The 26,792-nt window shown below is 40.3% G+C and overlaps 2 protein-coding genes across 3 annotated transcripts; both read right to left on the bottom strand.

Moving 5' to 3' along the window:
- Positions 1–707: 707 nt before the first annotated feature.
- On the bottom strand, positions 708–21,285 carry mapk14b (mitogen-activated protein kinase 14b). 2 transcript variants are annotated; one of them, XM_051074269.1, is made up of 11 exons: positions 20,814–21,285; positions 13,724–13,853; positions 9,988–10,046; positions 8,794–8,905; positions 8,423–8,452; positions 7,934–8,216; positions 7,263–7,334; positions 5,306–5,385; positions 4,060–4,138; positions 3,005–3,178; positions 708–2,908 (listed from the first exon to the last, which is right to left on the bottom strand). In XM_051074269.1, exons 1-11 carry the CDS (start codon positions 20,930–20,932, stop codon positions 2,841–2,843), a joined length of 1,206 nt encoding a protein of 401 aa, XP_050930226.1. In that variant the 5' UTR covers positions 20,933–21,285; the 3' UTR covers positions 708–2,840. The 2 variants fall into 2 exon arrangements, with proteins under 2 accessions (XP_050930226.1, XP_050930227.1); XM_051074270.1 differs by lacking the exon at positions 5,306–5,385 and adding an exon at positions 4,692–4,771 and having other exon boundaries at positions 20,814–21,283.
- A 1,325-nt stretch (positions 21,286–22,610) lies between these two features.
- On the bottom strand, positions 22,611–26,062 carry tmem167b (transmembrane protein 167B). The gene is made up of 3 exons (XM_018677715.1): positions 25,917–26,062; positions 24,787–24,918; positions 22,611–24,073 (listed from the first exon to the last, which is right to left on the bottom strand). Exons 1-3 carry the CDS (start codon positions 25,924–25,926, stop codon positions 23,991–23,993), a joined length of 225 nt encoding a protein of 74 aa, XP_018533231.1. The 5' UTR covers positions 25,927–26,062; the 3' UTR covers positions 22,611–23,990.
- Positions 26,063–26,792: the final 730 nt, after the last annotated feature.

The raw sequence follows: 26,792 nt of genomic DNA, 5'->3' as shown, positions 1-26,792 counted from the left end.
GATTTTGTGTTGACTGGCTTGTGGTGGGCCCCAGGACAATATTAACATTCATTGTTGTCACAGGGGCTATTTCTCTGTTATTGCAAGTTAAAGTACTAGCTAAATCTGGACCATTTCTGAGACAAGTCCAGAGGGTAAAATCAATAGATAATCCAGAACTCCAGAAGATCAACTCACAGTTTTTCATGTAGATTATTCAGATTTGTGTCTAATTTCTATCAGAATCTGTTGTCACGCAGGTGAAATTAAAGTGTAACAGAGACCTCTACCACAAACACAAGATGCACAAACCATACGCTACTGATCATACCAGACCAAGGTAACAGACACAACCCCTGCTCATACTCAACTGAACAAAGGTGCATTTTGTTGATTATGAATCAAACTTTCCATTAATTATTATTTCATCTTTCAACAGACTCACTTTAATAATTTCAATTTATGAAATTTTTTGAAATCTTTTTTTTGACCACAAGAGGCCTGCTGTTTTCATTTCTGAAGTGTGCAGAGACATAATGGACAATTTTGTCACATAAATAAACTGAAGTTGAAATATTACTTAGATCAGTAAGATCTTTACTTCGGATTTGTTTCACCGTCTTTCCCCTCAGTTTTGGTCATCCTCGTCGTTTCCCTTTATGGGGCTATGCTGCCGCCCAGTGGTGATATACTGACAACTAAAACTCACCACAATATGCAGTACACTGTTACAGGTTTGAAAAATAGTAGTCTTTATTTTCTAATGGTGGTATTTACAGGTGGCGTGGCCTGCTGTCTAGGTACATGTGATAAAGAACAAAGTAAAAAGATATGAACACATCTCAGGCAAAGAAAGCATAACCAATAACCAAATTAACTGCTGACAATGGGATATGGAGAGGATAAGATAAACATCCTATCCAACAGATGCAGTTGTTTTAAAATGACATGACAAAGTATGAGGCTTCAGCATCCAGTGAGTAAACGTACACTCTTTTCCACAAACATGTGCCCTACTAAATTATTCAAATGCATGACAAATATGGTTCTAGCATTGCTCATAAAAACAATCAATATTACAGAATTACCAAATAACATCAAATCTTGATTTAACACACAAAATAATAAAATAATACATTAGAAAAAGGACTACATGAAAACGCAGTTACATGAAAGTTGTTGCGAATGAAATTGTGAAGACACTGATAACATTTGGTTGATATTAGCCAGAGCAACTGTGGATATAGCTTGTATGTCACATGTGAGTGTTGTTTGATTTCTAAAATGGTTCACACAGAGGAAATTATATTTTGTTAAGTCTACAGTTGAATGGTTTGTCAGTCAATTTATGCTGACTTACTTATAATACTTAATTTTCTTGGATTTCTGGATGCATTTTCTATTGCCTTTTTTTTAAATAGGATAATTTTGGAAGGCAGTACCTTAGGGAACACAATAAGATAAATACATTTTCAGCAAGTCTTTAAAAAGTCAGAACTAAAGAGAAACGAGATGATCAGAGTTTGACAAATTGATTTAAACTGATATGGTCACCAACAACAAGTTAATAACATTGTTGGCTCTGATACACAAGCTGTAACTGCAGTCACCGTGGCTCGACTGACGTATGAGATTATTGATGATACATTTGGTTTCTGATACAGTAAGCTGTCCATAAATAATAAAAAGAACCTTAAATTCTGACAAATAATATTCTCTTTTACATTGATATACAAACAACATAACAAAAGATCATAAATACAGGGCAAACCAATGCCCCAAACATTCAATAAACATTAATAGTACTGTGTTTTATAAATGCAATATGATTAAATTACATTGTCAGTTGATGTTGTAATGGAAAACATCAAATTTCAATAAACTACTAAGCCTAATCTGGCTTCATCATGCTGAAGTGGTCCTGTAGGTGACTATCTTGCTAAAACATTCTTCTGAAACAACAAAACAGAAGTGCTAAAAGAAGATATGGAGGAAAGGAGTGGAAATCAAACAAAATGTTAAATGGGTGATACATAAGCCATACTCCTCACACTCATATTTCTGGCAATTCTGGACACAAAGTTTCATATTTCAATAAGAAACACGAAGCTTTGAATGTTCCTTTAGAGGTGAATATTTTACATTTGATAGTCTATTCTGTACATACTTGTAATAATTTACATATTGTATCTTTTTATACGCCATTTCAGGCTAAATTATAGTAATAAAATTTATACTGTCAGAGGGGTCAACTGAGGTGTGTCTCAGCAAATGATGACTATTACACACATATGGTAACTGTTTTGCCTAAAGTTCTTCTATACAAATACTGTTTTCTGCCATATTTACACAGTTCTGTGCACCGATAGAAATAACATTTAATTTAATGTGTGGAGAAAAGATTAACTTTGGACACATCATGGTTTCAGACTTTTCCTATAGTACTAATTACTGCTAAGTAATAGAATTTTATAAAATACATATCAGCAGTTCAGTTTCTCCAATTTGCTTTAAGATACTGACATGTAATTTCTAGTTTTCTGAATGACAGAAGGGGCACAATATAAACAATAAATGTCTGTAGAGGTAAAAACTCACTAAAAATAAAAGGAGGAATAAAGTCTGCCTCAGCACATTTGGGTTGCAAGGTAACAAAAACAGCAAAGTGGGGGGACGGGATGAACAGGATGTAGACTTTTCTCCCTGATATCAAAGCGTCCCCCAGAGATGAATGACGGCAGGCACTTGAATGTCATGGTTGTGCGCGTGTGTGAGGATAGTGGAGGATAGTCACATTAGACTGATAGTCCTTAAAGAGTGTCTCTTGGAAAACAAAAGATGGAAGAAAAGGTGCCTTCTCCTCAGGACTCCATCTCGTCTCCGTCAAACGATGGCGGCACAAAGCTGAGTACCTCCTCGTAGGTTAATTCTGAGAAAAATAAAGGGGCATTTATATTAATTATTTACCAATATATTAAAAACATAACTTAAATCCACCTGTTTTCTACCCAATGAGCCAACTCACTCTTCCACTCCTCAATCTCCAGCTCACGGCTTTCAAAGCTCTGGTCATACGGCTCTGCTTCGGGTTCGTCGTCTGGATCGTGGTACTGGGCAAAATACGGGTGGGCGAGAGCCTCAGATGCTGTGATCCGCTTGTCTGTGTCCAACACCAGCATTTTCTCCAGCAAGTCCACCGCTTAAACACAGCAGCAATGACATGAACAATGGTGAGTATAGGAGAAAGTACCAGACAAAGCAAAAAAAAAAAGAAAAAAAAAAAGAAAGGAAATAAAAAGTTGTTCAGTGGGTGAGCAAATTTTGTTTAATCATCCAAAAATATCCACTGTCAATCAAACCCTGGTGGAGACAAAACAATCAGAAGATCTGAGCCCACTTTCAAGGTAACGTGGTTTTAACATGATTCAAAAACCTCAACTATATACAAATCCATCTGATGATTAAATGATCATATAATCAATCTGTATAAACCATGTGTATATTTATTAATGTAAAACCTCCTCTATGTAAAACCTCCTCTAACATTGCACAGTGCCTCTTTTTCATCCTGTTTCTACCTAGTTGTCATTATTCACAACTAGGTGTGTAATGTTTCTCCAAATCCATATCACATTACCAAATTGTGGACGTTTGTATTGTGGTGTCAGTCTCGGTTTCAGAATCGTCACACCCCTATTCATGACACACTGTCACGTTGCAGCCTGGTGACATCAGTGGTACTTACAATTAAAGTATTAAAAGTATTTAAAGCATTAAGTGCTGCATAACCTGCTGCCAGTCATCTAAATGTGATTTCCCCACAAAGGTCCTGATGATGCAGGATGACACAACAAAACTGACCAGCCAGTGATTTACCGTCTGTATGACTTCACGTTAACGCCTCTTGATCCGTTTGTAAAAAGTGAGCGTGAACATAAACGGAACTAAAATCCATCGATATATAATTTTTTCCCCATGGTTTGGGCCAGAATGCATAAATGATACATATGATACCACTAGAGGGACTCAGTAAGCCAGGAGTAGTGTAAGCCAGAACCTGGTAGTGAAAAGGGAACTTACCAAGAGGGTTGGCACCAATAAACACATCAGCAAAGTTTCTCTTGGGCATGTGTTGAAGTGAATTTATGTAGTTCCTCGCCTGTGAGAAATGATGAACAAAATTCATGAAAGGTCTTACAGAAACCAGGATAGTTAAAGGCTTTTATAACACCACAGCGGATTTGAATTTGAAATTGAATTTGGAATTGAAATCCCCTAACACACATTGACAATGAATTACTAAATCTACCTGAGGCAAGCATGGCCTTTACTTGTACATCCTTCCATGCCTCCAGTGTTTAATTAGCACCTAAATCACACACATTAACAAACATCGTGCCCTATTTTTCAGAATCAAGATGTGTTACCAATGCAACAGACAGCTCATCAGAATACACTGGCTGCACTGGCAAAGCACTCTCGGAAGCCTTGCTGTGACAAGCACGGTGAGTCAGAGAGGAAACAGGGAATAAGTGAAGTGAGAGCAGAGGCTAATATGCAGAAAAGGACTGCTAGGAAATATTTTCACACATCGATTCTAACGGTGTTTGTCTGTAAACAGGAATGTAGGTATAGGCTGATGGACAGCTGCTGCTGGGCCCCGATTCCAGCTGTTGAGAGGGGAGGGGGGAGACGGAGGGCATGTGTCTCACCTCATGGCTGGGCATCCTGCTTATGAGGGAGGCTGGGGGTGTCCCCGTCAGGCGCATTATCTGCTGCAGCTGGTTTATATCTACAGCTTCTGAGTCAAGGGGCATCATAACATGGAGGTCAGCAGGTCAAAGAGCATGGGCAGTTAGGGTAAGTGTGTGTATAGTGGGGTGGAAAGGGGAGGGGGGACACACAAGGAGTGAGAATGAAGAGGAAGGAAGAGGGAGGAAAACAGTTTCTGAGCGTTGATATGCAGCAACCCTTGACTGATTATAACCTAATAAGAGATTTATGGAAATTGTAACCCAGCGCTGCTACCAGAGGCCTCTTACTCTGTCATATAAAGAGATTAGTAGACTGTAAGAAGTCACAGTACATGCCAGAAACAAGTGGGAATCAAAGCCTTGTGCTAAAGTGCAAATGAAGCCATCAAGAAAAACACACACTTTCAGAGTGCAGCTTAGAGGTGGGAGCATCAATAAAAAGTAGTAGAGTAGACTGTCTTTTATCTCTTGCCAGGGCAACACGGAGGCAACACAAACACAGGCAGGAGGGGCAGTGCAACAACAACAACAACAAAAAAAAAAAACTGGGTGGGATGATGCTTGACACTCACTGACTCCGAAGAGATTTTCATCAAGAGCTCGGGCCCTGGGGTTCCGACGAGCATCATTATAAGCTTCAACTGATCAATGTCTACCACACTCACATGAAGGAAAACAGGAGGGATGGAGGGTGTTGGATAAGGAGAGAGGAGCGAGAGGCACAACAGTCAAAGCCGTCATCTGTGCCGGATGCGGCCTTTTCATTCATTCGACATTCAAAAGAACGAAAATGTTAACAAAAGTATTAACAACTAAAATGTATCGTATACTGTGATGCACGACTGATGATTACAATGGTGAATTTTGAATTAAGACTGAAAAAACAAAAATTCAAAACAAGAAGTTTGCAAGCACTATATAATTTATCACTTGGGCTTAGATTGTGCTGTTTTATTAGGAAAAACTAAGTCGTATGACATGCAACATTAGGTCATTTTGCAGGGTTTCGGGGGGGAAAATAGCAAAATGCAACAAAAGATGCAATTAATGATTTTTGTTTTTTAACATTGGGACTATTAAATATCAAAAGCAGTAAAAAAAATCTAAACCCAAAGATATTTTATCTATCAATGATATACTGTGAAAAGCAGCAAGCCCTTACATTAGAGAAGCTGAGACCAGAGAAAACTCCTTAAACTATTAATGGATTATCAGAACAGTTGCCTAATAACTTTCTGTCAACTGACTAATCGATTAATCAATTGTTTTCAGAGTCAGTGAACTGCTCACTAACAATTTGAAGTCATCTGGTCTTACTAGTGTGTCTGCTTCTCACATATACCATACCAAACCAGATGAAAAGTATCAGCAATCATTAGTTAATTAATATAGGTGTGTTTTTTTTAGTACCTTGATTATCTTTAATACTACAAGACACATAACACTATGTACAGCTCCTGCACGCTGTACCTGTAATAACACTGTGTGGGAGCTTATACGATGCCAGAGCTCATTTTGGATTTCTTGCTCTGTCAGAATTTCCTCCAACGTACCTGTAAAAAGCTCACCTTTCATTGAAGCAGGTAAAATGAGATGGATCAGAAAGACTACTGCATAGTCAAGTAAGCTTTGTAGGTGTGTAGCTCCAACACCTCTCTCAGAAACTCAGATTTGCTGAGGGGGCACACATTAAAAAAAAACACACACACACACATGCACGCATGCACGCACACATCCACCCACCCAACCACCCACAGGGCACGCAGTGAAGGAGTGAAGGTTTGATTGATCATTTAGAGCGGGAATCACAAACACATTATGTAACAGCCGGCTCATGATTCTTCTTTTTAACAAGACCACAGCAGTGTGTGTGCCAACTTGTGCAAATTTAAAATGTGTGTGTGTGTCCTAGTTACACTGTGTCTTCCTGTGAGTTTTTTTTTTTCTGTTAAAACATCTGAATGCTCTGCTGCTGTGCATGGGAAGCTTTGTGGGAGGGAAACAGGAAGGTGTACTGTATCGTGGAGAAACAGCAGAGACAACAGTGGGCAGCGCTGAATCATAATCCACAGGGGACTCTAACTTCGATCTCTCACACACACACACACACACAAACACATACATATACACACACACACACACACACACACACACACTTCCTTGACTATTCTGGTATGCAGCTCACAAAATTCGATACTCAGCAATGCTTTTGGGTCAGCTTAAAGTGGGTAAAATTGTGTGTGTGTGTGTGGTGTGTGTGTGTGTGTGTGTGTGTGTGTGTGTGTGTGTGTGTGTGTGTGTGTGTGTGTGTGTTCAAAACCTTGCTGTGTTCGCAACAAAGCAACAGCTTGTGTGAGAGCCCGGTAGTGCAGTACACAATGCAACTTCTGTAAATCTAATCACAAGTACATACAGAGGAGAGCACATTGCATCCATCTACTGCATCTTCAAGATCTACACAATACATACAAGTTGACTCCAAAAAGCCATTTTAATTTTTGCATGGCTGTGACAGCGGTGGAAGGATACGGTCTGTACCAGGGAAGAGCGTCCGTCCAGTGAGTAGTTCAGCCATGATGCAGCCCACTGACCAGATATCCACTGTTAAAAAGAAAAAAACCACACACAGCATGGTGAATACTTTAGTGCAAGATACGTAAGTAGTTAAGTTCCTGCTTCATATTCAGTATGAGTTGCATGACATTTATCTGTCACTTTTGCTGTTGATAAAAGTGCTTCTCCTGCTAATGGGAAGTATTATATTCTTATAATTATGCGGTTGAGTAAAAACAGGTAGTCCATCAACCGACTCTTACAGCTCTCGGCACAGCAAAAGGCAACATAACTAATTTATTTGACCATTTATGCCAACGCCACAATGCCATGTAAGACAAGTGCAAAGCAGAATCAAATGCCATCCACCAAGGTAAATTTCTGCTTTGGGTGCTTTGGCCAGTGTTGCAACTTAATGTCATGTCGAGTCAATCAGAAAAACTGAAAAGCTGTCCTAGTTCCTCTAAAAATCACCCTCATCATTTCTTGTGTAATAAATAGTTAACAAGCGACACCAGAAAAGAAAAAGCTACATATACCCGCTGAAATTGTGTGTTTTTTTAGCAACAGTGTGCTACTGCAAACAACCATACAGGATGTTATCTTGCATTCAGTTACTTTATGACTCAAAGTATGTGTGTGTGTACCTGTCATGTTGTAGTGCATCCAGTTGAGCATGATTTCTGGGGCTCGGTACCACCGAGTGGCTACGTAGCCTGTCATCTCATCATCTGTGTGCCGTGCCAAACCGAAAGTCCAGGATCTGACAGACAAAGGGACGTGTTCATAAAAGAGTAAGAGAATTAAAGGAACAACATACTTTAATGAGCACCTAACTAAATCATATACAGTGAACATTGTTTTAAGTTGACTACTTCTCACCTTGAGCTCACAGTCTTCATTCACAGCCAGATTACTGGGCTTCAAGTCCTGAGAAGAAAGACAAAATCGGAGAAGTAAACACTGGAGCGTCCTCCTGACATATCCTGATATCATGCACATCAATTTCTCCCTGTCCATGTTTGTCAAACACGTTAGAACTGATTTCAAGATGTTTGATCAGAAAAGGACATGTATTCTCAGGGCAAAATATAATTTGTTCAACTTCAAGGCCATGCAACAAGCCGATCACTTACTCTGTGGATGATATCTGCAGAATGGATGTACTGTGGGAGAGAAGAAGAAAATAATTTGGATTTCATTATGTAATACAACCATGTGACACAGATACAGGAGTTAACAAAACCATAAAATGTGCTGTATAAAATGTTGGACAGTTCATTACTTATTCTTCAATATGTTTCCCCATCTACTCAATGAAATTTGAAAAAAAAAGAAAAAAGAAAGAAGAATATTCAAATTTTTTTACTATACTGACAAAAGGAGAAGTTAATATCTTAACTTAGAATCAGGCAAAGTAAAACAGCATAAGGGTGTCAGGGAGTCATCTGAGGGGCCAGTGTCGAAAGTGTCTGAAAAAGTGTGTTACGCTGGGAACTTCACTGACCTTTAAGCCTCTGAGAATCTGGTAGATGAGGAACTGAACGTGGTCGTCGGTCAGCTTCTGACACTTGACAATGTTGTTGAGGTCTGCCCCCATTAGGTGGGTCACCAAGTACCTGCAAATCATACAGCCAATCAGATGTGGTTTCCAAATGCCAGCATGTCTGTCTCTGTCTTCTGTAGCTTTCATGTTTGGTGCTCTCACTGTCCCTATTACAGACTATTATTACTTGTGTGACTTACAAAGCACTTTCTTTGGTGTTGATAAAACAACTTACTGTTTTCTGCTATAATAATGTAACTTGTTTTAAGTTGTTTACATCACTATCTTGTGCAACTTTTTATTTAAAGAAAAGTTGGTGGTTCATGCATAATTCATGAACTTTAAGAAAGCAAGAAAGGAATGGTGAAGGAAGGAACATAAAAAGGGTGGGAACAGCAGAATTGTTTCACTTATCTTCTCCTGATAGTGGAATGTTTATACAGCCAACAGATCAGCTACAGAAGGCCAATTACGGCAGAAGTGTATGAGTGAAGTGTGTGCATTATATATCTGCTTGATCTGACCTCAATCCACAAAGAGGGATTGGCCTGTGAGCGTTGTGCATGCATCTGCCTCTTGCAGTTCACTATAAGGATTCATGTCAGCATATTTCTGATTGTATAACTGGTAACTGGAAAGAGAAATGCCAGTCTTTATTGTGCCACTTCAGTGCTGGGTATCTGTGTGTATGCATGTGTAGGTACATCTCACATTTCCACAAATGTGCAACATGCTGATGACGCCACACCATGCAGAGAATTCAAGGACACTGATTGAGTATTCTGCGCGCGCACACCACACACACACACACACACACACACACACACACACTGTACCCCCAGAGACTGCCAGATGGCTGTTACCATGGAGACTAGCTGTGATGTGCATAGCGCACATGTTCACCCTACATTCACCTTGGTACGACCCACCACATGCTGGACTCACACGAAGTTATTAGCTGCACGATCATAATGTGTTTGTGACTCTAGTTTCAGGAGTGTGTTAATCTTACAATCATCTGCTGATGTGAATGGTTTCATTGTGTGGGAATGAGGGAAACTAAAGCTATAGAAGCGGGGACAGGAGGGAGGCAGACAAATAGACAAAGGAAAAGTAAAAGACAGGCGTGAAGAGGAGAGGAAAAAAGTGACTTACACATCATTGAACTCTTCTAAGCTTGTTGCCGGTGTGAAAACATCTAATAGGCCGATCACCTGAAGGCAAAAAGAGAGGTTAAAAAACATTTACAAAACTGTGATAGTGACACAAATTTCTCATGAACAAAAATGCAGTTTCCATTAAGTGTTCAACAAACAACTGCTAGAGTACTTGGAATATCAGCCTGCATGACTTCATTGTAAAAACAAGTGTTGTTTCCTTTTTGATACCAGTCACCACAGTTGCTGTTTGCTGGTGAGGACAACAAACTCACAGTGGACAAGTGTGTGACATTTCTACCATTTCTATATAATTAAAGTACATGACATTATCCTGCTCTGCAATATCTCAAATTTAATTTAATTTGGTCATAGCCATGATAAATTACTCAAGTGTCAAGGACTTATACCAGCTTTTATATTTAGTGACGTATATTAGGTTATCCTTGCACCCTGTTTTGGTTGCCGAGAGGTTGAATCACATAAATGGGGCTGATAACAACCACAACAGATATGATTTCAGAGGAAGTAGCAAACATTATCTGATAAAGTCTGTGCATCGAGCTGACAGGACAGACAGGACTAAGTGTGAACAAAGGAAAAAAAAAAAAAAAAAAAAAAAAAAAAATATATATATATATATATATATATATATATATATGAGGTTTGCACAAAAGGAATGTGTCTTATTAGACTGAGTTAAAACAAACCTAACTGGTTTAACATGTTTGTTCCAACAATGGTTTCTAATATCAGTTAAATTCTGAATGTGTTGTACCTGTTTTTATTCACAGACATGATAAAGGATTTGGATATTATAGGTATTGGTGTGACTTTCAATTGCTGTACATGCCATTTGCAGGATATGCGAGTTGGTGACTGCATGACAGGAAAACCAAAAATAAAGTATAAGAGACAGAAAATACGATAGGCTGCACATAAATCACACTCAATTATCAATGATTATATGGACATAGCAGCTACTTTTAAGCAATGTCCCAGTTTGAACAAAGCACAGGAGAAAAAGAACAAAGAGAGAACCAATTAGAGGATAATCATACGTGTTTGTGTGTGTTTCTCTACAGTAATTGCATATGCACACGTTCATGCATGCACGTATGCATGCAGGCACAGTGGCAGAGAACAGCCCTGAATGCCAACCCTGCCCCCACCCCCTGGAGAGAGAGACTGAGGTGGATATAGGTAATGTAAAAACACAGGAGCAGCCCACCCACACAGGGCACAAACCCACAGCTGATTGGTGAACCAGAGCCACAACAAACAGCTGATTGGTCCACTCAGGCTTTCCAAAAACTCCAAACCCGGGGAGTCTCCTGGCAACAGCGTGAGCAAAACACAGAATCCCTCTCTATGTAAAGCATAGGTAGGATCAAAACACTTTGATGCTTTAAGAGCAAAAAATTACAGCCTTATGCAATTTTTCCTGTTACGAAGAAACAGAGTCTTACATCACCATACTCATTAACGATCACAAATGGCAAAATAAATTAAGCTTTCTGGGCCACTACAACACAAACAAAGAAGATTATATTCTGATTTTGTAACAAAAACTGACATCTTGCATTGAGCACAATGATACAGGCACTGATTCTGAATAATCCTGAGTAATCCTTGTGCCATGTAAAACCTGTTTGTCAAATTAATGCGCTGAGGTATTTTACCAGTGGTACCAGTGCACCATGCAACACTGACTCCCAAACCACCAAACAAGAGCATTCAAGCTGTTCCAGCAGTGAACTAAGGGCTTGTACAGAAAACAAGATCCAGGAAAACATAATTTTGTGTGAGTGTTGAGCTGAGCATGCAAGGACTGAACCACAGCTAGTTTAAATTATGTTTTGGCAGGAGATGTACTGTTGCATATGGAAGTTTTTCACAACAAAAGGAGGCCTGGGTTTTTTTTCTGTATGTCTTGGCTTCGTTTCATATAATGTGCGTTACGTAAATTCCTTCCTCTTGGCCATTTACCTAAACACATGCAAGCAAGCAAAACACTGTTCATTTAAATAACAACACAGCATGCAGAAGTAGTTATAAAGTTACTTCTGCATGCTATGAATAGCAGCTATCCCAAAACAGGTCTTTTGTTAATAACTTCTCAGTCATTTATTGGGCTTATGAGACACCAGCATATGTTGCAATGGCATCTAAAGTCACTGAATAGTCTATGCATGAATTCCAGGGTGGGTGTGTGTAATGAGTTCTTCAAGGCAATTAAACCATGTAAAATAATGCTCATATGAAATTGAATTAACTTCCACGGTGAGACCTGCTGTACTGTTGGTCTGTAACTGCTGCTGGTGGGTTTTCCCCTTTGAGACTTTCCAGAATTCTTCAAGCTGCAGTTTCTTTTTTCCTCTGCGAGTGCGTCATCATAAACTGCTTCATTTCACTGTGCCTGCGGGCAGATGACACCGGAGAGAGCAGCAGTCCACCCTGTCACTCATCAGTAAGCTCTGATAACAAGTCATTTCTGCCTATTACAATAGCTAACAGGAAACCACAGAGCAAACTTTCTACAATGCAAATCCCCCTTTTTCTCCCGCTAAAAAGACCCCAGCACCAACAGAAACCTCAAGTCTTACTCACGCACTATTACACACCATTCACCAGCTGACTCGCTCCCACACGGCAAACAGAAACCCATCACTCCCACTTCAGATTGAGGAATTATAACGACTGCCATTACATAACACATAAGGATCCACTTTATGTTTGCTGGATGCAGTAGTAGCAAACAGGAACTGGGAACTGTGTTTGTGTTTGGTATGTGCGCATGTGTGTGTGTGTATGTATGGTAACCTTAACATGCATACAAAGTCAGAAAACCAAAACCATAGCAGTGATTGCTGGAGAGTAACTAAAGCGACTACCCCAAATAATTAAAAGCAAAATGGCAGAAATCTAAACTGCTGCAGCAACAAAATGAGATGAAACCACAGGAGGTGATGGGACTGCAGCTGTTAACCTGACTGGTGACTTGCCTCTCACTGAGTGGTGCAAGTTGCTTTGATCACTTGCAGGGAAAACCTCCTGCCCTAACAGGACATCACATCAACCACAGCAGCAACCCCCACCCCATGTTATTATGTGTGTGTTTACACTGTCACACATGAAACTTAGACAAGAAACCACTTTATGCTTCCTAACAGGTTGTTGTTGTTTCATAAATCCACCTATACTGTTCAGCTCCTGTTGTTTGTGGCAGGAGCAGGAGGGCTTTTACAGTAAGCTGGAGGGAGAGTGAAGGGCAAAAACCCAGCGCTGCTCTACAGTTTACCCCTCTGTTCATGTATACATTACATTAAACTGTCTTCAAATGGGATTTCTTTTCAACTTTGTTCACAAAAGGAGTCTGCAATTACATGTGTTTACCAGTTTTAGTTTCTAGTTTTAGTTCCCTGTCAACTGCCATGTCATGTGGGTGTCCGTACACAAAGCCACATTCTTGGGAGTTGAGCTAAATAAGCTTCAACAATCATTACACATTGCAAGTCAACAAGGACACACAACATAACATTATAAGCAGCTGGGAGAAGTTTGTACTCATTCTGCAAACCCCCATGTGCAAGTTCATGTGCACAAACATGCAGTCTTTTGTTCAGATTTAGACTACAGAACAACGCGTATATGTAAGAGTCAGACTCTGGCCAGAGATTTAAGGCTGGAGGGTAGACGACACAGTGGAGGTGGGTTGATTGCAGGTGACTTACATTCTCGTGCTTCATGTGCTTGAGCAGCCGCAGCTCTCTGTAGGTTCTCTTTGCGTGGATGATGGACTGGAAGGGTCTGGACAACTTCTTCACTGCTACCTTCAGGCCCGTCTTCACATCATACGCTGAACTGAAAGAAAAGTATTAGAAAGTGGTTAACTGTAAAAAGTAAACTCATTACATCAGGCTAATAACAACCGTCATTCAAAACCTGAATAAAGAGGCACTTCACTAGACTGTGTAGGTGGCCATAACCCAGTAAACAAAGCAAATAATTGCATAAGACTGAGCTCTTGGTTTCACTTCTTATTATACTCTGGGCTGTATGGGGAACATGACTGAACGTGTTGCAAAATCAACAACAGCCTTGTGTAGAACACAGGAGTGTGAAAACCCACCAGTCATTTATGGAAAAATTAACAGGGCAACATGTTGATCAGTGAATATTTGCTTACGCAAATCAGTGTTCAGCCAGAGTTAGACAATCTTTTTTTATATTGATGTTGTTTACATGTTCATGGCCGTTGGCTCCGTAAATGTGACCCAACGTCAACTGTCTGGCTTAGTACATGATGTCCGAGACCACTCGACACTGAGTACTGAAAACCTGTTATTACAGCTCCATTTGAGAACTTCCTATTCTTAATTCATTCAATAAATGCCCTGCTGACTGCTACAAGTGTGCCTGTAAACCAATCCATCAAAACATTGGTATTAGTGATTTTACAACAGGAACACCAAGGACATAACAACTGAGGTATGACATCATATTGAAACAGGAACAAACAAATGCATAAAAAACTTGTCAGGTAATTAGTTGTGTGACCCAGTTTGCCCCTGGTAACTAAATAACTGCTAACATCTTGTAAATGCAATAAGTGATTTTAACACCCTGGTTTAATGAGAACCACATTGAAGTTAACTTCAATCACAGTCAGCACCCGCCCTGTGATTCTGCTACAGCTGTCCACTGTGAGTGTGCATGGCGGTGTTTGCTCTGGTCCTCATTCATCCCTTCATTCATTATTTTACTCATTCCATTATAACGGTGTAACATAATACCTCATTGTCGGCAAAGAACTGGTGCAAAAGAAAGAAAAAATTAGGTGTGGCAAAAAAGAACATAGACAAAGAAAGCGTTACGTAAAAGCTGAGGGCGAAATACGCTCCTGGTGTATTGCGGTAAATTAAGCCTCAAGTGAGCACTGTTACTAAAAACTGCAGGAGATGTTCTAAGGATAGATAGTCACCATGCTTTTGCCAGGATATAAAAAATAAAAAATTCAAGACACAGACAGACACAAAGACGCTGTGAGGGTGGTAGAGAGAGAGGCAGATGGGCCTTGCCTCCCCGAGAAGCGTGACATTGCTGCATTTCCTGTACTGTGAGGGAACACAACCCACTTACAATAAACCACATTCCTTCCAGGTCAATCACTTAAGCTGCATCACAAATGGATGATTGCAAAATCAGAAAGAAAAAAAAAATCTGAGCACAGTTTTTGTGCAGACACATATTGTTTCCTCACTGTGGTCTGACCTTGTGGGGAGTGAAAACTTAAAATGGGGGCGCAGGGTTTCATTCTGCAGGGAGTAGTTAAGACTTCTTCACACAAAGAAGCAAGCCTGTATCTGAACTATGTGAACTACTGACCCAGTCTGAGTTTAGTTCAAAGTCATGTCAACACTACTTGTTAAGAGTGATGAGAATCATTTCCTCTGGAGATATATCACAAACTGATTAAGAGATCTGTACTGTTGACCTTTTCAACGCACATAACTGGGAGCTCCTACGTTACAGCGTATAATTCCATATAGTAGCCTTAAAGTCGTGTTTCTGAATTCCACGCATCCATAATAAGAACATTAAGATAAGCAGTGTGTTTTTTCCAGTAAGTCAGAGATAATCTCCCACACCCAATGTACTCTGTGTTCCTGGCTTGCAGAGCAACTTTTATGTGTGTCACTTGCGAGGGAAAACCCAGACTCAGTAAACATGGAGTATACCAAAGCAAAAATGGCAAAACAAAGACACATGCACACTGTCTTTAAAACTGCTGCTAATCTGCAGGACAAACAACAGCGGCTCTAAGCATACACCATCCAATTAGTCTGTAATAAATGGAAGCGCAATAACAAATGGCCATAAACATGTGGGCTGTAAAAGAAGCATGGGTTTGAGGCCGGCATGATGGGGAAGTAGCGATCATCGACAGAATGTTGAGGAACAGAAAGAGGGTGAGTGCATGGGCAGATGTGTACTGTAAATGACTGGTTGAGATGGTCCACAAGACATTCAAGAAAGGAGTGGATAAAATGCTGTTACATAAAACAGTCATCAATTACCTACAGCTGGAGAAGTACACTTTATCAGAGTGACGAGTTAAGATTAACCAGTGCATGAATGCTGTTTTTCTCTACCTTGTCTAATCTGCACACACTTATATACATAACCTTCCTTAAAAGAGTCTGACACATCATTATGCGGATGAGTATGAGTGGCGCTATAAAATCTCAGCACACACGCCACAACATCAAAGTGTTACCATGAGCCTATGACTTATGTCATATGTCATCTGCACACTGATGAGTAATGTTAAAAAAAAAAAAAACTCAGTGAACTGCATTTTTTTATCCATTTAATCATCATCACTCTTTTCGCAATTAAGTCATAGGTCAAAGTCAGGACCATATTGCGAGTACGCACCGGACTGATGATGAAGACATGCAGCACTACAGGGAGAAAATGTAACTGAAACATCTGCATGCATGCTAAAATGATTAATAGTGAGATGAAGCAGTGATCAGTTCCACATTCTCTGTAGTCATCTCGCTTTCCTGTAGCTGGGGACACTTCATGATGATGCACTCTGTGAGATCAAAATCTTCAACAGTAAACATTTTGTTATGCACACAATGACCCGGAGCATGGTAATGCTTCTTACATGACCTCATTTGATCGGTGCCACTGACTCATTAATGTTAAATGGGTTTTACTGATCTCTTGTCAACGTACATACAGTATAACAGACAAATACTGATTTAATAATCCACTTCTAATAAAGCAACCATGCTTACAGTGATTATGACCTTAGTGCAAGTAAGATAACCTGGTTAAAGTGTTTACATGGCAGAAGCAATAATCTCAGTATTTCCATACTCCAGCTGTAATCTAATTATTACAGGGCATGTAAACACACTAATTTTCCAATCTGCTCTGCTAATAGAGCTACCAATTAAAGTAAACCCCTCAACCATACATCCTTCATTTCCCGGATAAATTGGTTCCCAGAACCATGTGGTCTTGGCAGTTCTGGTAAGTCTTTTAATGCAGTGTCCACCTGATCTTCAAAACTAAGTTGACTGACAACAAGTTACCTCTGCCCGACGTAACCTCTGACGTAACTAAAACATGAATTTCCTCTTTTTTCTGCGACTAGTTCAGATGCAGAGGTTAAACTTTTACACAACACTTAAATCATTTATTTATTAAATAAGAACGAGTCCTCCAGTTTAACCACATTAGATGTGTTTTTTAAATCTTCTTTAAATCTTTAATATTTTATGCAATAAAACTACATATAACTGCATGTTCCCCCTCACTTTATATTATACCTGTGAGGCTGATACCAATATCCATATTTGAGAGTTTGAAACCTCAGTTGATTATTTATCAGCTGATAGCTTTTTTTGAAAAAACACATACACACACACACATTCATATGTGCAATATACTACAATCAGCCAATAAATCAGTCTAGCTCTGTGTTTTATGTCAAAACGCAGGATTCAATGAGAACAATCATGTTTTGGACACAACAGGCTGGATGATGTTGCATGCATGCCAATTTTGAGGCTCAAAAACCTGATCCATGACTTTATACCAAATGAATGGTTTTACTTCTCTGACATCACACGTGCATTCAGTCATGTATGTCATATGACTGAATGCTGGTGCTAAAGTCGTGTAAAATTGCTGGTTTCAAGCGTAAGCCTCCTGTTTGTTTGGAGAGCTGACAAGTCAGTGCACATTTCTCTGAGGTTAAAACCAAGTGCATCAGCTACAGCGTGCCTCAATATTGCAACTTCTCAACAAATAAGTTTCATTATACAATCCTTTCTTAATATGCAAAATATGTAAAGTTGCATATGATCTCTAAAGGCAACACGTAAAGTGGGCTATGGGACATGCAGGCATGAGACCGAGAAAAAAAGCTTCAAAGCTTAGACTAACTGGTGAAGAAATGCATGTGCTGCTGGGTGCTGAAACCACTGAGGGAGACCTCAGAGCAAACTGAGCGTAAGCACCAAACACACCCTGAAAGCTTGCAAAACAAACACTTGCTGGACATGTAGCAAAAAAAAGGGTAGAATCACTTACAAGTCATAGTCAAGTACAAGTAATTTAAGTATACAGAGCACTTAAGCACTGCACCTGTTTTTACCAGGGTGCCTTCAGCTGGGGCTGCGGACAGAGAACTTTCTGTGCTCTAAAATTGCAGAAAACTGCTGTCTACAAAAATCAATAGCAGTTTTAAATGTCACTGTGCTCTGAGAATGAGGGAACACCAAAAGCAAAACAATTATATGAATGTCTGATGGAAAGCAGGAAAATATCATGTTCCTATATGAGTTCCATATTCTAGTTATCAATAACAGCTTTTGATGCAGAAAACAAAGTTTATCAATTGCTTGACTGGAGCGTTTCCCTGCTGAATATGGACAATAAACACTGATTTTTAATGACTTCTACTACACTTCTACTTTCTACTTTCACTAACTGATCTACAGTTTGGCATTACTCTTTAAGTTGCTGGGCCGGATTCCAGCTGTTTAATCTGCTACCTGTTGCTCAGTTAGCAGGAGATGGTACCCATTGCACCCGGTTGCATAGTGCAAGAAAAGGCATGACATGATTTTGAAGCTGTTATTTTAAAGTAAACTAGCTGCATTATGTTGTTTTATTATAGAACCAGACAAGTTAGAATTAAAGGAGAATGTGAATAAACGAGAGCAGAAAGGAATGAATGCATATGCTTCCATACAGGGCACAAGTGTGTCTAAATGGATTGAATGATATGAATCATGTGCTGTGGCCTTCACAGTCACCAGATCTCAACCCAACTGATGGCCTGTGGTTGATTTTGAGGACTGATGCCACCCCCCCACCCCCCAGAGGTGCTGAAGCCACCCTGGAGGCTCGTGGTGGCACTTTGGTTTTTCCTTTAATCTGTCACCCATCTGTGCATGTCCTGCGGGCCTGCATGGTCTTTCATGCTTGTTTTTGCTAGGTTGAGAAACCTAAACTAAAAAACATGAGGCACTCATACACACAGTCCATGCAGTAAGCCCCACCAGCAGCATTCACACTCAGCTCTCTTTCCACACACTAACCCTGGCTGTCCTCCAAGTCCCATTTAGAAAAATAGAACAAAGGTCAGAAATAAAGAGAAAGTGGATGGGTATTTTTCTTAGAAGTGCTGTATCAGAGTGACAGGTTTGATGAGGAAAATAATTTAAAACCCCATATAGTGCATGCTTTCCATATTTAAACATTGGGAAGAATTCAAGCTGAGAATCTGAAGATCATTATGGCACCAACAACAAAGACTCTGCCGGCTGTGCGACTCAGAGCATGTGCCCAGCTGACCAACAGCCGTGACATGCTGGAGTAGGTGCTGCATGGTTATTTATACTTCACAGATACCTTCTGAAGGGTTTTAATGACACCCTGCTGTTTGGACCACTTTGCCTGCAGATTTTATTGTAAGCTACAGCACTCACAAAGGCTTTGTGACCACGTTTCCACGAGATAAGCTGACAGCTCCTGGCTCTGGACGGGGAAATACAGAGGAAAACAGAGGAATTTCCTCAAAGGCAACTTCAGAGCAGAGAAAGAATGATGCAGTCGACATTTGTTGTGCAAACTCTGAAGCATAGAGGCCAGACATGAAGTTAATAACCAACAGTGAACTTATTTAAGAGAAGATAAACACAGCATTATCATTCTGAAGCAGGCTATTGGGCCTCACACATATTATTCTTACACTTCAGAGTCTCATACAGATTTCTATTATGAGTATATTGTATATATTAGTGCTTTTCATTTGCACTCCAGTGATTGTCTTAAGGACCAAATGACGCCATGGTTTACCTTTTATCTACCAGTAACTAACTGCAAAAAAAAACCCTCGAGAACACAGCAGCTGAAGGTGTGAAAGTGCCATCCATGACTTTGAGATGACTAAAAAGGCGTCACAGCTGAGGCCACTACCTAACCTCGGGACTGTGAGTCATGGGTGTACCACAACGGGAGAAAGGGTGACATCATTCTAGAGTCATCATCGTCGTTGGATGGGCTCCTATAGAAAAGCTCTCACTATGCACGAGGGGGGCCTACTTTCTGAAAACCACGTGACCTTCTGGTACTCTGCAGGCTGCACCCAACTGGAAAAATGCATAATGCATGCAATGTGCGGATGTGCAAAGAGCCAGGTCGTATGTGCAGGATCACGGTACTATTCCTGTGGAAGGCGATTGTTTCACTAACCCTGTGTGTATCATAAGCCCGGATCACTTCTCCATGAGGAGCCACCACTTTGGCAGATGATGCAAGCATGGACATGCCACTCATCAGCCTTCTTCCACAAGAAAGACTGATAAACCATTTTTAAAAAGCAGTTCGCCTGCACATTTAATGCTGGGGATGTAGTTAAACTTGCTTCTTGAGCTGCCAGCGTGTTTACTGAAAGCTAGCTGTATGTACAGGTGTTTACAGGACAGGAGAAAAGTAAAGGCAGCAAGGCGAAAATGTGCACAAAAACAAAAATAATCCCCACCCGCCCGCCCGCCGAAGAAATGCGAGCCTCCCCGAAGCGTGCACGGTGTGCCCTCAATTCATACCAGCCAAAGTATGAAAATGTAAACAAGTCATATTTTCCCCTTCTACCGCTGGCACCCCTCGACTGATAAGCGGCCCGTGGGGAGACAGCTCTGATGGGCCTCAGTGGGTGGTGGGAACCCGTTTTACTGTTGTGCAATCGTGCTGTGTACAGTGCTCTCTCGGTAGTACTCTGCAACAACTGCTTACCATACGGATCCGTAAGCGCCGGAGCCGACGGGAGATAAGTTCTGGTACCGCTCCGGGACCTCCCACACGGTTTTGTTGAGCTCCTGTCGATAGAAAGTGGGTCTCTCCTTCTGCGACATTCCTGCGGATTTAACCAGCCCCGCAGTGACAAAACAAGCCAGCGGAAACTTCTGCCCTCTCTCCTCTCCTCCCCGTGTGGCACGACGTGGTGTGGTTACTGCTGCTCCCCGCTGCAACTCACAACGGAGACGGTCCCGAATTACACAAAACTTCAGCCGCCTAGCCGTGCAAATACGGTGCAGTTGTGCAAAAAAAGAAAAAAAAATCCCACCTCTCCGTGCACGTCGGTCTGTTAGGAGACAACTTCCTCTACTAAATGCGTTCGGGTCAGGAAGCTCAGTCTGGACTAGCTTTCGCTGGATTTTTCGCCCTGCTCTGTTCTCGCTGTGCTGGGTGCGCGGCAGCGCGAACGCGCACGTCGCTGCCCGCTCTCGGCAATAATTATTATATCGCGAGAGTTGAGTCGGTCGGTGTTGGGAAACCAGGGAATGTCCCGTCCTTTACGTGGACGCTAAGTGGGAATCACCCTTTGTCAGTGACTGACTATGTTTTACCTGTTTACATGTACCTGAGGTATTATGACGCAATGGCAGTTTATAATCACACAAGTGAAAGATCTGATCTGACTGGAAAGTGATTCTGTCGTCACAATACAGCGTTAATACACTGAAATTACACTAATGTACAGATCCTTAAATATTAACCACAGTGGAGTTTATGTTTTACTTCTAACTTACAATGATGCAATTAGAGATTTTTCATTCTGATCAACAGATAAGCCTCTTAAGTGTCAAGGTAAAAAAAAAAAAAGCAATAAAAATAGAATGAATTTTAATGATTGCACAAGTGCAACCTTCATCCATTGGTTATTGCATACACCTACGTGTGGCAAGAGTCATCTTTTCTTCATATCAGATGCATTATTAGTTGAACAGAAATCACGTGTGATCAAGGTGTGACAAGTTACTGTAAGGTGATCACACTGGAAGGTCCAAGTAGTTGATGAGTCAATTTGTAAAACTACATCAGGAAAAAGAAACAATAAACAATAGAGTTAATGATGGCTGCTTTAGCTGCTTCGGTTCAATGGTCCCGGGATTGTTCATGCTGGCTTTCTGTCACACTGTCATGGTCGATTGGGACACTTGTGCTTTTCCGTACTATGGCAGGTCAAAATGTCTGCTGTGGAAAAAGGCCTATCCCAAAACAGTGACATGGCAGAGAACCAGTCAGGGGATGGATACAAGACAATTTCCAGACTACAGTAAGGTTGATTATAGACAATGGAAATATGGCATAGTTGTAAATCTGCTCAGAGTATGTTGTTTTCCAAAACTGAGAATGTTTGTGTAAAGGGCGCAAGTAGCAGAAGACACCAGAAGGCTTACACGTATAAAGGAGGTACAAGGTTCACTGGGTAAGATGGGAGACATGCATACTAATACTCTTGGTGCTTCACCAGTCGCAGCCTAATAAAAAATGACTTGCATGACTTGATGATCTGCAGGTGGGAGAATGAAAAAACCTTTTCTGTGCTTATAGCTCAAAAATAACAATTTTGACCTTTATGCTACATGCTGTGTTTGTTGGAGGTCCAACACTGCACATCAGCAGAAATACAAAATGCCCACTATGATGCATGGTGGGGGGGAATTCTCGGGGATTTTTCTGAAACAAGCATGTGAGGGGAGAGCAAATGCAGCAAAATACAGAGACATCTTGGAGGAAAACCTGAGATGAGATGATGAGAGATTATTTATTTTACATCAGGACAATGCCAAACATGAAGTCAAAGCTGCACATGGATGACTGTAAAAAGAACTACATTAATGTCCAGGAATGACCACTGGTTGGTGGCAGACTTGAAACCTGCTGTTCATTCAGCTCTAATGTGACTTGACATACATCTATCCATGTACGACAGACTCAAGACAATTACTTTTGATCTGTACTTCATTTGAATTGACTTGGAGGATGTTTTGTGTGTTTTGTTGATTAGTACCAAAAGAAAGGAATTACATCCACTGTGATTGAGGGTGGAAAGGGACTAAGGTGAATGCATCATATAGGCACTGTGCGTCACTTGAAAAGTAACATTTGTTTTATGAAGACAACAAACACAGAAATTGTCTGATCAAGGTTTTACTGAAAATTGCATTGTATCCCCTCCCAAAACATTTTCCTCTATTAGTAATAAAAAATAAGGTGGCAGAATTAAACAGAGTAACAGTATGCAGTTAAGATGGCATGAGAAGCACCATCTCTATTTGGCATTGCATTTAAATCTTCAGGCAAGTCTGATATAGCCATCCAATTTTTTACAACATGTTGAGATATGCCTGCTGTCTGCAACAGTCTACCATTGTGACAGAACTTTGACTCCTAAGTGACTTAAAGTCCAACTATTTATGACAGTCAAAACAACATACACCAGTGTAAAATGTGTAATTCAAACCTAAAAAAGAAGCAGGAGATGCCAAACAGCACAGTTAGGAAAAGATAAGAGATCCAAAAAGTCAAATATAGTGTATACAAGAACATCTTTATATATTAACTTTGTTTATCTTCCCCTCCACCCTTGACAGAAGAAGTGATAAAGAAAAAATGGCATAGCTGGAAGCAAGCAGAATCATCATTTTCAGTTTGATCAGACATAACCTCTGATGAATCTCTACTGGTCATATGTTTTTCCAAATATATACAGCTAGGTTAATTTTAGGTTGTGCACAGGTATAAGGTAGAACGCACACACTGTCATTTGATCCTGCATCCTTCATATATAAATAATTATGTGGTGTGGATGGAGACAACAAACAGCGTTACCCGACAACAGCATGACACCATGTGACCAAATAGGCTCTCTCCTCTGTAATAACTGTGGAGTAGATTCAGGATGCCTTTAATGTCTGTAGTGCACACATATTATTAAGGGAGGAGTTATGTACCCAGTCACCAGAAGAGGGCACCACTGGCTATTTTTCACATGGGTCCACAGGGCAATGGGGTCTCATCGGTCACTTAATCCCAGAAGTGTCCGGCAACAAGGATTAGCAGGTGACCACTGAGGTGAGTCTGTCCCCATCCTGTCCAGTCCTTTCCAATCCGGTCCGACTCTTATCATTTCAAGAAGACAACGTAGAAAGCCATGGCCAGACAGGAAATTGCCACAGCAATGTGAAGCCGCGTCCCAATTACTGCAGCTGAGAAAAGAGACGGAGGATCAAGAGGATGATTTAAGACAACTGCAGGTCAAGTACAAACATAAAGAACAAGGAAGGCATAGTAAACAATATAAACAGATGTGTATCAAAGGTACTGTAAGTGGTGATGAGTAACTCTCCCCAAGTGACACATTTCCTTTTGTTTTGACACAACACTCGGCATATCAAATTAGAAAAAAAAAAACAAAACAAAACAAAAAAAAAAACGCAGAGGTTAAAGTTTACATCCATACAGTATCAAATTTTCTTCACTAGCAAAGTCAATCATCTGACATTAAATAAATTGACGAGGTGTTTAAATGCTGAACATAGACTTAAGACACCAGTCCCAAATGCAAGCAATAAGTGAAGACAGCTCCAGTACAGGGCTAGCAGGGCATCACCAGAGAAGATCATTGGTCACTGACTGTAAAGGACCAACCAAATATTGAATAGTACATCTTTATCTAGGATTATGTTAAATGATTTCTGGTTGACTATGAGTTCGACACTCTTCACTGAGTACGAATGTACATGCTCAAATTGAGGGTGGGTGAGCAATAGACATAAAATTGTCTATCATGGTGTACATAAAAGGATTTCTGTCAAAATATCACTATATATATACCAACAAATCTTAGATTTGTTGTGTCTACTTTACAGGGATATTTTGTGTGCTGAATCAGCACATTGTTTATTCATTATATATCTACCTTTGTAGAAGACGCCCCACACTCCTTTCTTTTCTGACAGTAACCAGCTGTTGAGGCGAGGCACCTTTTTGAGGTATGCACAAGTGCAGATGAACAGCAGCCCAAACACCAGGATGCCGTCGAAAGAGTACACTGCAGAGGAAGAGAGGATAACATCACAGAGTCTGCCTAACATGCCGGTTAGTTGGATGCTGAGCTTAATAAACTTATTCATGCAGTATTCCTCTTGATCATGAAAATGTCATGTGAAAGTTTTCATCCACGTTATCTTAGCATCTACAAATCTAAACACTTCCTGACTACAGTCAGTGATGAAAAAATAGTATGTAGAAACCACTACTGCTACTGCAGTAGTGACGATACTGCTAAAGGACACTATAAGGACACTGAAGAATTTACAAGGATATTGGTGCCGATCATCATGAGTAAGTTTAGTAAATGCAGTTTTAATGAACCATCTCCACAACTTGTCACCTAATGGCATGATCTTCAGTATAAAAGGTATTTACTGCTTTATATGTAATACTGCTTTTAACATTTGAAGTCATTCAAACAGCAACATAAACTCTTTATCTGTAGTGTTGTTTTTCCCTTTAAACTACATGTGCAAGCTGTGTTGCTGACTTTAAGTCCAGAGTTTCCTGCAGTTTCGTCAACGTTAATGACCTTTGTTTGTGCATCTAGCAATGGACGAGCACACAGAAAAAGGTTAAGTTAGGAAATAAAACGAGTTCATATTTCCATGTTTTTCTTGCCTGGTGGGTTATTGTAGTAGTCTTGCTAGCTCTCTGGATTTTTAAGAATTAGCCAGATACATTGCTGGTTAGCAAGTTGCTTAGTAGCCAAACAAAAATACGATGTTTCCGGCACTGAGAGGTTTGAGGACAAGGACTTTTTCACTAAAGACAGTAAACTGAGTACTGAATCTATAAATGTCATAAACTAGCGATGCAACATAGTTAAAATGAGAAAAGAAGAATCCGTTTTGGTGCTAACAGACTGACAGTGCTGCCCAGGGCCACGTCTACAGCTAACCTAGCTTTAGCCTCCTTTCCTACAAGTAGCCTAACTTACATGACCCGTTCTGCTGCCGACACCTCTTAGCTAGTTTAACAGCACAGTGGACTTACCATTTGTCATATTCGCAGTTTGCTCTTTGACGATGTTATATGACTGTTTCTTCCTATAAATTAGCAATCCATCATGTATTATAAAGTGGAGATATGAAGCAGTCTACTTCGCAGTCACTGGGTTGACATTTCCGGTTTCACTAAATTCTTTTTCTACATTTTATGTTTGTTGTTGTCGAGCCAGTGTTACTGCCACCTACTGGTGTGTATGAGTTACAGCACCCACCCACCTCACCCATAAAATTGAATTCCATCCATAGAATAGCTTCTTTGATATATACAATAAATCTTCACATTTCAAATCTCAAACATCTGGTACGTAATACTTAAACTAACTACTTAAAAATCTGTTCTTCTCATTCTTTTATTTTACCAGCAGGACAACCTTCATTTCAGCCTTTAGGCTACACATGGACGAAGTATGAGGAAATGAGCCCCTGGGCACAGACATGTAAAAGGGCCCTCACTCAAAGACTGAGAGTGTCTTTTTGTGGACATTTTCCATCTCTTTCTAGTTGTTTTGCATATCTGTGTAGTTATTCTGTATCTGTTTGTGGTTGTTTTGTGTCTTTTTGTGGTTGTTTTGCATATCATTTTGTCTTTTTGTGTCTTTTAACTGAGCTCTCTGACTTGCAAACAAGTAATATTGATGGAAGAATGTGTCACTAACAAATAAACAGGCCTGGAAATACAGACATAGTGCACATGAGAAGGCACAAAACATATATGTGGCACTCAGGTCCGTCATTGCTCACAACAACATTTCTTACAGGAGGTGGCTGCTGCATTTCTCTCTGAAGTAGGGTGACATGGAGGCAGCATCTACAGTAGAAGACAGGATTAACAAACTGGTGAAAAATGCTGGCTCTGCTGCAG

The sequence above is a fragment of the Lates calcarifer genome, linkage group LG12 (assembly GCF_001640805.2).
Source record: "Lates calcarifer isolate ASB-BC8 linkage group LG12, TLL_Latcal_v3, whole genome shotgun sequence".
NCBI classification, from domain to species: domain Eukaryota; kingdom Metazoa; phylum Chordata; class Actinopteri; family Centropomidae; genus Lates; species Lates calcarifer.
This window is presented reverse-complemented; position numbering and strand designations above follow the sequence as displayed.